This window comes from Silurus meridionalis, chromosome 6 (genome assembly GCF_014805685.1).
Source record: "Silurus meridionalis isolate SWU-2019-XX chromosome 6, ASM1480568v1, whole genome shotgun sequence".
In the NCBI taxonomy this organism is placed as follows: Eukaryota; Metazoa; Chordata; class Actinopteri; order Siluriformes; family Siluridae; genus Silurus; species Silurus meridionalis.
This window is the reverse complement of record NC_060889.1, coordinates 5681732-5691731: the sequence shown is the minus strand read 5'-3', so window position 1 is coordinate 5691731 and position 10000 is coordinate 5681732. Positions and strand designations below refer to the sequence as shown.

Sequence of the window (10000 nt, the reverse complement as noted above, 5' to 3'; positions counted from 1 at the left end):
AGCAACTTTATTTAAAGACAATGTTTTCACAACTTTAGAAAAGAGGCGGAGACTACAGTGATGTGGGAACATGATAATCTAACACACTGCATTCATGCTAATGAGAGTAATTTGAGATGGGGCTGAGTAGGAGGAGGAGTATTGGAAAACGAAGTTAGGTTGTTCTGTTATTAAACCGAAACAAAGACGAGCCTGGCGGAGTAGATCAGATCTGCGAGATACAGCAGGAAGTTCAGCGCCGTGAGGACGGAGATGGATAAGAGCTTATCCCAAGGGCAGAGCCCCCTGATGGAGGTGCACTCATTAGGCCGGTGGCTGGTTCCTCCGTGTTTGTCATCGAACTTGTAAATGGGCCATATGATGGTGGCAGAGAGGTACATGGCCACAGCGAGCAGAGCGTAGGTGGATAGGAAGCGTGGGAAGGAAACAGGGAGCAGACCCGTCCACTCTGCAATGCACAAGAGGATGATGGTGGCCGACAGGATGAAGCAGATGCAGTAGACTGAGAGACACCATTTTGTGGCTGCGTTCTGGTTATAAGACACCGGATCGCTGATAAAAACGAAGATGACGCAGGCGACAAAGGTCTCACAGACTTTCAGGATACCTGGCGCTGTAGCCATGTAGCCAGACACCTCACCTGGACGTGCCTTACTCAGGCTGACCTCACTGAAGTAGGCAAGTGTTGCAAGGCAAGAGAAGACAGTGGAGACGATTCTGCAGTTGACATATTCTTCACGTCCACTGTAACCTTTTAGGAAGAACAGAGGGAAGATGATGGAGGCTGACAGACAGAGCAGAGATGCATAGCAGGCAAAGGTAATGGGAAAGTTCTTCCAGGAGACCGGAGCACGAGACTGCAGGCCACAGAGCTCTATCAGGAGGATCAGTAGTGTTCCAGCAAAGCTGAAGCTCCAACAGAACACACACCAGTCTCCAGTACCGTGGATCAGATGTGCACCGTACAGCGCTACGCTAAACGCTACACACGCAAACACCATGGCCGCCACCCGCGACCAAAACAGTGGGGATGAGTGGAACACCACTGGCATGATAAGAAGATCTCAGACACACCTGAGCTGTGCAGCTGCAATGTTCGGATGAAGGACGTCTGAGGACAGAAAATAAAACAGTAAATGTGAAAAAAATACCAAATGTGTCCCAAATTTCACAGTGCTAATGAAAGTACACTAATGTGATGTCCTTCACATTCTCATCAACGTTGCCTTGGGAATGAATTCATCTCAACCTGCTTCTATACCCGTATTTATTCTCTTGTCCTGGAGTTCACTAGTCCATTAGTCTGTCCCTGCTAACAGTGTCTCAGTCACGAGATTCCTTTATGCTTTGGAATGTAGTGTTTATTCTGGGTGACCTTCTTGGTTCACTACAGGATTAGCTTTTATAAACACTTTAATAAACACTTTAATACAGATGTTAATAAACAATTTGAGTGCTGAAGTTCTTCCTGAACCCACACACTGTAAACAGCCTCTACCTAAGGATGTGTAGTATTTTTCACATTTTGTTTAGTGTTGTATGATGTGGTTTGGGACGTGCCCGTGCTGAAGGAAACTACAGCTGCATTGTACTGCACTTTTCCCAGTAGGACAGAGACACAAACACGCAAAGCTAAAGTGTGTGTGTTTGTGTGTGTGTGTGTGTGTGTGTGTAGTGCTGGTTATAAGTGTGTAAAAAGGCATGACTCTTCTCTGGCCTTATTATAAACTGTGTTTTTAGTGAATTGGACACAGTCGATGACTCATGTACTCCATGCAGTTAGAAAAGACCAGACCTTTCTCCAACCACACACTCCATCCTGAGGGACAATCAGAGCATTCAGCTCTCTCTCACACACACACACACACACACACACACATGGATAATCAGGCCAGACATGCGGCTTCAACTGCACATCACATTAATCTCTCACACAAATGGAGGGAGCAAGGGAAAAAGTGAGAGAGAAGGAGAGAGAGAGAGAGAGAGAGAGAGAGAGAGAGAGAGAGAGAGATGAGGTGAAGAGAGTGAGGGAGGGGGGCGGCATGAAGAGGTTGAGTGAATAGAATGGACGTCTCCTGACATGGAAAGAGAAAAGGAGAAATTCTTACACGTCATTCTGCCTTAAACACAAGCACAAATAACTGAGCCATGACTCACTACTCTCTTCATCTCTCTCTCTCTCTCTCTCTCTCTCTCCCTTAGTTACTGGTGCTCTCCCATCCAGCTGTTGGTCAGAGTTTCCAGTTTACTAATGAGATCCAGATGTTTAGGATCCCCACAAACGGAGATGGGGCACGAGGGGGGGTGTACCTGAGGGAGATGGAGGGCTGAATGATGGATGAGTAAATGGAAGCCTGGATCGTGTTTATATATATATATGTGTGTGTGTGTGTGTATATGTGTGTGTGTGTGTGTGTGTGTGTGTGTGTGTGTGTGTGTGTGTGTGTGTGTAAAAGGGGCTTCAGGATTCCCCACCCATGCAAGAGAGAAAAAAGAGAAACAGGAGAGAATAAGACTCGTGTTTTCCGTGATGGGATCCATTTGCTCTACCCTACACCCCCCACCCCCTCTATCTATTTCTCTTTCTCACTCTCTTCACCCCCCCATGTCTCTCTCTCTCTCTATCTCCCTCTCACTCTTTTCACCCTCCATCTCTCTCTCCCTCTTTCTCTCTCTCACTCTCTTCACTTCCCATCTCTCTCTCTCTCTCTCTCTCTCTATATATCTCTATCTCTCTCACTCTCCTCACCCCCATCTGTGTGTGTGTGTGCGTGTTTATATGTGTGTATATGTGTATGAGTGTGTGTGTGTGTGTGTATGTGTATATGTGTGTGTATGTGTGTAGATGTGTGTGAGTGTATGTGTGTGTAGATGTGTGTGAGTGTGTGTGTGAGAGAGTGAGCATATGTGTGTGTGTCTGTGTGTGTGTGGGGGTGAGTCAGTGTGTGTGTGTGTGTGTGTGTGTGTGTGTGTGTGTGTGTGAGAGAGTGAGCATATGTGTATGTGTGTCTGTGTGTGTGTGTGGGGGGTGAGTGGGTGTATGTGTGTGTGTGTGGGGAGTGGGTGGGTGAGTGGGTGGGTGGGTGTATATGTGTGTGTGGGGGTGAGTGGGTGGTGTATGTGTGTGTGTGTGTGTGTGTGTGTGTGTGTGTGAGAGTGAGCATATGTTTGTGTGTCTGTGTGTGTGTGTGTGGGGGTGAGTGCGTGGGTGTATGTGTGTGTGTGTGGGGGTGAGTGGGTGGGTGTATGTGTGTGTGTGTATGTGTGTGTGTGTGTGTGTATGTGTGTGTATATATGTGTATGAGTGTGTGTGTGTGTTTATGTGTATATATGTGTGTGTGTATATGTGTATGAGTGTGTGTGTGAGTGTATGTGTGTGTGTATATGTGTGTAAGGAGTGTGTGTGTGAGAGAGAGTGAGCATATGTGTGTGTGTCTGTGTGTGTGTGTGGGGGTGAGTCAGTGTGTGTGTGTGTGTGTGTGTGTGTGTGTGTGTGTGTGTGTGTGTGAGAGAGTGAGCATATGTATGTGTGTCTGTGTGTGTGTGTGGGGGTGAGTGGGTGGGTGTATGTGTGTGTGTGTGTGTGGGGAGTGGATGGGTGAGTGGTGGGTGGGTGTATATGTGTGTGTGGGGGTGAGTGGGTGGGTGTATGTGTGTGTGTGTGTGTGTGTGTGTGTGTGTGTGTGTGTGTGTGAGAGTGCATATGTTTGTGTGTCTGTGTGTGTGTGGGGGTGAGTGCGTGGGTGTATGTGTGTGTGTGGGGGTGAGTGGGTGGTGTATGTGTGTGTGTGTGTGTGTGTGTGTGTGTGTGTGTGTGTGTATGTGTCACCTGTTGATCACAAATTGAAATTGATAAATGCAAACATTTTAGAAACTGTAGAAAATACACTCACACACAAAACACACACACAAGCACACATACACACAAACATATACACAAACACAAAACCAACATATATATATATATATATATATATATATATATATATATATATATATATATATATATATATATATATATATTCACACACACACACACACACACACACACACAAAACACACACACAAGCACACATACACACACAAAAGCACTAACAGACACACACACAAACATACATATACACATGCACACATATACACACACAAAAGCACTCACACACGTATAAAGTGTGTTAAGAGTAAAACTCTCAGTAAGAAAACACTTTATTTTCTGGCTGTTTTACTGAAAGAGGATGAAAAATAAAAGGAAACGTTTGTTACCTGATCTGATCGTCTCCTCGTCTCGTGGAGTTTCTCACTGTGTGTGAGTGTGTGTAAAAGTCTGAGTGTGAGTGCGTGTGTCTGAGTGTGTGTAAAAGTGTGAGTGTGATATTTAGTGCGAGTTCAGTGATGGGAGTTTACAGTGAGAGAGAGGGAGAGAAAAACCTCCACATGCCCCGCCCACAATCTCCATAATAGTACAGAACAACCATTCACTCTCTCTCTCTCTTTCTCTCTCTCTCTCTTTCTCTCTCTCTTTATATCTCTCTCCCTCCCTCTTCCTCTCTTTCTCTTCCCCCCGCTCTCTCTCCCTCTCCTTCTCTCTCTCTCTTTTTCTCTCCCCCCACCCCTTTCTCTCACTCTTTCTCTATACAGCAGCACATCTACTAATTGGAATGATACAGAGAAGATTAGCATTAGCGTTACCATATTTTTTAATCGCAATTTTATTCCTGTTTTTTACACTGTGGAGGAAATTTTAAATGTTAGGCTTTTAAAAGTGAGTGTTTTTATGAGAATGAGGTTTTAGTGTTTATCTGTGTGGATGACACCAGTGCAGTGGAGAGAATGAAGTTTTTACACAAACTGCAGCACTGCAGAGTTTTTAGTTTTGGCTGGTTCTTCTTACTGATAACATAAAACCCAAGAGCAGCTACTGGTGTTTTAACACCACACTTTTATAAGATGATCATTTTAGAGAGTCTTAAATCTTTTTATGGAATTGTTTTAAACTCGAGAAGCAGCTTTTAACTTCCTACAGCAGTGGTGGGATGTGACAAAAGCACAAATTAAAGTTTTTTGTCAACAGTACACTCTCAATGTCACAAGAGACATTGCCAGATCTCTGAAAGCTCTGGAGATAGAGACAGTGGAACTACAGTGTTTGGAGGCCACAGGAAATCGAGGGCATATTGAAGCCCTCAAAGACAAAAAAGACAAAATGAACAACCTGTTGGACACATTCACATTTACATCTGTGGCATTTAGCAGACGCCCTTATCCAAAACGACGTACAAAAGTGCTTTAAATCTCTAGTAATTAATAAATCTACACTGTACACAAGATTACACACTTAATATAAATATAACTCGAATTCTACAAACTTGGAAAGTGCTAATGTAGGTATTTCAGGAAGAGGTAGGTCTTCAGTCGTCGCTTAAAGATAATCAGGGACTCTGCTGTACGGACATCTAGGGGAAGTTCATTCCACCACCTCGGTGCCAGAACAGAGAAGAGCCTTGAATTGTACTTACCTCTCATTCTGAGAGAAGGTGGTACCAGTCGAGCAGTGCTGGAGGATCTCAGACAGCGTGGTGCAGAGTGAGATGTGATGAGGTCACTGAGGTAAGATGGTGCTGGTCCATTTTTGGCCTTGTAGACAAGCATCAGTGTTTTGAATCTGATACGTGCAGCTACTGGAAGCCAGTGAAGGGAGCGCAGCAGTGGGGTGGTGTGGGAGAACTTGGGCTGATTGAACACAAGTCGTGCCGCTGCGTTTTGGATCATTTGCAGTGGACGAATAGCGTTCAGGGGAAGACCTGCCAGCAGAGAGTTGCAGTAGTCAAGTCTTGAAATCACAAGAGACTGAACAAGCACCTGGGCAGCCTGTACGGACAGAAATTGTTGAATCCTTCGGATGTTATAGAGAAGAAATCGACAAGAACGAGCAACATTAGCGACATGTGGGAAAAAAGACAGTTCATTGTCCATAGTTACCCCAAGGTTACAAACAGTGGCTGAAGGGGAGAGCAGAGAGTCATTAAGTGTTATTTGGAGATCTTGACCTGGGGATGAATCACCTGGGATGATCAGCAGTTCTGTTTTGCTGAGGTTGAGTTTTAGTTGGTGAGCACTCATCCATAAAGATATATCTGACAAGCATGCTGAGATCCGAGCAGAAACTGTGGTGTCTGATGGAGGGAAAGAAAAGATGAGTTAAGTGTCATCTGCATAGCAGTGATAAGAAAACCCGCGTGAGGATATGACTTCACCAATGGAGTGGGTATAGAGGGAGAAAAGGAGGGACCAAGTACAGAGCCTTGTGGGACACCAGTGGTGAGTCTGCATGGGGCAGATGTGGATCCCTCCATGTTACCTGGTATGAGCGACCTTCCAGGTAGGAAGCAAACCATTCCATGCTGTTCCAGATACCAAGGCTCTTGAGGGTTGACAAAAGTGTCTTGTGGTTGACTGTGTCAAATGCTGCTGAAAGGTCCAGGAAGATAAGTACAGATGACAGCTTGGCTGACCGAGCAGCATGCAGTTTCTCAGAAACAGCCAAAAGGGCTGTCTCTGTGGAATGTGCCGCTTTGAACCCAGACTGGTTCGGATCGTGGAGGTTGTTCTGTGAGAGATAGACAGACAGTTGGTTAAAAACAGTGCGTTCCAGAGATTTAGAAAGAAAGGAGAGAAGTGATTCCGGTCTGTAGTTGTTGATGTCTGATGGATCCAGAGCAGGTTTCTTCAAGATAGGAATGACCATTGCTATCTCGTTTACTTCATTCATGACATTTTGGACGTCTTCAGGCTATTGGGCGTGAGGACTGGTCTGATTTTCGTAGATTAGGAAAAGGCTTTCGACCGGGTTGAGCATGAATACTTGTGGAAGGTGCTGGAAATCTTTGGGTTCAACCCTGTTTCAGAGCCATGATCAGGGTGCTGTACAGTAAGCATCAATATTTAATCACTTTAACAGGAAAATTTACTCTAATAATTCAATTTACAAACATATAAATAAACATGGATGCACACACACACACACACACACACACACACACACACACACACACACACACACACACACACTGCACTGTATTGGCTTTAAACCAAACATGCATTTTGGAATTATTTCCATAAAGTTCAGTTCTTGTTTCATCAGATCATACCCCATTTTCCCACATTGTTTGTGACGACTGAATGAATCTTTTGGTGTAATTCAAACAGACTTGCGGGTTCTTCTTGGTAGCCTCCCTGACAAGGTTGCTCCTTGTCCTCTCATCAGCTTTGGAGGTCATCCTGATCTTTGCAGGGCCTTTGTGGTGCCACATTTTGTTCATTTATTGATGATGAATGATGAACAGTGTTCCATGATCCATTCAGTGCCTTACATATTGTTTTATATCCCTCCCCTGATTGCTTCCTTTCAACAATCTTACAAGTCTCACAGTTTCTTTGGAGACTATTTGTAGCTCTAAGTAGAACACATCAACTAACATTCAAGTAAATCCTACAGCAACAGCTGCCTTTTATCAGGTTTTAATCAGAATCACTGTAATTAATGGCTGGTATGTGTTATTTACCTCCAGACCTCATTCTGAATGTGTCTGGTCACACTGAGGACAGTTAACGCCCCGTTATAAAAGAGGGGAAAAGACTTATTACTCAGAGTCTTGTAGGTTTTTTCTTTTAAATGTCCCTAATGATTCATTGGAGATGTTTAACAGAGGTTTGAATGCTGCTGCTGTTATTATTTCAAGGAAAACATGCAGTTCATGAGCAGATCATTGGTCATTTGCTGCAGTGAACACTAGGGGGCAGTGTTGTGCGACCCTCTGTCTTATTAGAGCAGTGGTCCCCAACCTATTTTGCTCCTCGGTTGTTTTAGGGCTGGTGTTGGTGTTGGAGGTCGGTGTTAGGGCCGGTGTTGGAGTTTAGAGGTTGGTGTTAGGGCCGGTGCTGGTGTTGGAGGTTGGTTTTAGGGCTGGTGTTGGAGTTTGGAGGTTGGTGTTAGGGCTGGTGTTGGAGTTTGGAGGTTGGTGTTAGGGCTGGTGTTGGTGTTGGAGGTTGGTGTTAGGGCTGGTGTTGGTGTTGGAGGTTGGTGTTAGGGCTGGTGTTGGAGTTTGGAGGTTGGTGTTAGGGCTGGTGTTGGTGTTGGAGGTTGGTGTTAGGGCTGGTGTTGGTGTTGGAGGTTGGTGTTAGGGCTGGTGTTGGAGTTTGGAGGTTGGTGTTGGAGGTTGGTGTTAGGGCTGGTGTTGGGAGTTTGGAGTTGGAGGTTGGAGTAAGAGCTGGAGTTAGTGTTTGAGGTTGGAGTTGGAGAAGGAGGAAATAAAAACGTCCGTCCTTGATAAAAACAATTTGTGTAACAGAACGCGTTTTTATTTCCTCCTTCTTGTTTTTTCCTACCTGTCTTCCTGTCTCTATTTCTCCCCGAAACCCCGTCTACTCCTTAAAGGGCTATGCCACAGTTAACCACTCTACAGGGTTAGAGGTTAGAGTTGAAGGTTGAACTTGCAGATGAAGTTTATCTGCACATAATAAAGTTTTTTTAAGTAGATAAGCAGTAGGGAAACATCTTTGCTCTCTGCTCAGGTGTGTAGTGAACTGTGACGTAATACGTTTGTGGAACACCATCAGGGTGATAAACAGGGTTAATTGTTTCTATATTCATCTAACTGCAGCTGAAAACCAGCTAAAATCATAATATATAACAAAGCTATTTCTATTATTTCTAAGTAAATGTGTGTAATGTTGTAAAAGTGTACTCACACTATATTTATATCTGATCAAACACGTTCTCTTTTTTGCAATTTTAAAGATAAGATTGAGGAACAGTGTGAGGACCAGTGCTGTTCAGATGGAAGATGAGGATGAGGAACAGTGTGAGGACCAGTGCTGTTCAGATGGAAGATGAGGATGAGGAACAGTGTGAGGACCAGTGCTGTGCAGATGGGAGATGAGGATGAGGAACAGTGTAAGATGTGGGTGTGTTGTGAGCCTCTTGGCCTCCCACAGGGCGGGGAAGGTTGTGGTGTGTGAAGCTCGGAAGTGAGAGCGCATTGTGGAGGAGCTCAGGGTGCTGGAGGAAGAAGGTTGGAAGTTCACGGTTTCTCTTTATGACGGTGAAGTTTGGTGTCGCCGGTGTGTTTGTTTTGATTTGCGCTCGTGCTGCGCTCGTGAGGACGGAGCAGGTGATCAGTGTACATCCGCTCAGCGCGTGCGGTCCGCTGGAGGATCTAAAGGAGGATCTGAGGAGCATCTGAGGAGCAGGACTTGTAGCTTCACAGCTCAGTGTAGATGAAAGTCCTGATGGAGCATTAAAGCAGGTGAGAGTCCAGCGGTTTAAAGCCCCTGATTTTCTCAGAGACGCAGTACGGGTGTGTTTATGATCTCAGTGCTTTTACTTTTCACACCTGTTGAGGAATTACACAGCTACAAATATTAATATTCACAATCTGTTTATAAGCCACAAATTTATTTATTTATTTATTTGTTTCGCTTTTGTTTACTTACTGATTTAATAGAACTGTTTCTTCAGCGCGAGCGGTTTTCCAGCTTGGCACTTCCTAGTTCAATCAGAACAAGTGTGAACATGTACTCTTCTTTTCCCCTCTTCTTTTTAATGCATTCCCTTTCTTTCTCTCTCTCTCTCTCTCTCTCTCTCTCTCACACACACACACACACACACACACACACACACACACACACACACACACACTCTCCTGCTCTGTTCTCCAGGTGCTGTGTGACATGTGGTGTGTTCTCGAGGGCCATGATGAGCGTCTCAGAGAGCAGAAGCGTCTCAGACGTGTCCTACATTCTGAACATTCGTGTGAGTGTGTCCCTCAGGACGCGTCCGTCCTGCACGGTGCGGGTGTGGAGCAGCACCACGGCGGCTCTGGTGGTGCAGCGCATCGCTGATCTTCTTAAGTTGGACTCGTCTAAGTCGTACGAGTTGGTGGAGGTGAGAGAACATGCCGAGGACAAGCATGTGCTCCAGATGGACCACTATCCTGTGGAT

General features: G+C 45.0%; 2 protein-coding genes across 2 annotated transcripts in view; one reads left to right on the top strand and one right to left on the bottom strand.

Annotated features, from left to right (window-relative positions):
- The window catches only part of myadmb (myeloid associated differentiation marker b), a 5779-nt gene extending 1303 nt beyond the window's left edge, over positions 1–4476 (bottom strand). The window contains exons 1-2 of the mRNA XM_046850670.1: positions 4264–4476; positions 1–1111 (exon numbers count right to left, since the gene is read on the bottom strand). The exon at positions 1–1111 is cut by the window's left edge and continues 1303 nt beyond it. Of these exons, the coding sequence (XP_046706626.1) occupies positions 171–1052 (882 nt within the window). The 5' untranslated portion in view covers positions 1053–1111; positions 4264–4476 and the 3' untranslated portion in view covers positions 1–170. The remainder of the gene's footprint in view (positions 1112–4263) is intronic.
- Positions 4477–8740: 4264 nt separating this feature from the next.
- myo9b (myosin IXb) overlaps positions 8741–10000 on the top strand; it is a 25440-nt gene continuing 24180 nt past the window's right edge. Inside the window, 2 exon segments of the mRNA XM_046852682.1 lie at positions 8741–9305; positions 9718–10000. The exon segment at positions 9718–10000 is cut by the window's right edge and continues 489 nt beyond it. Coding sequence (XP_046708638.1) covers positions 9752–10000 — 249 coding nt within the window. The 5' untranslated portion in view covers positions 8741–9305; positions 9718–9751.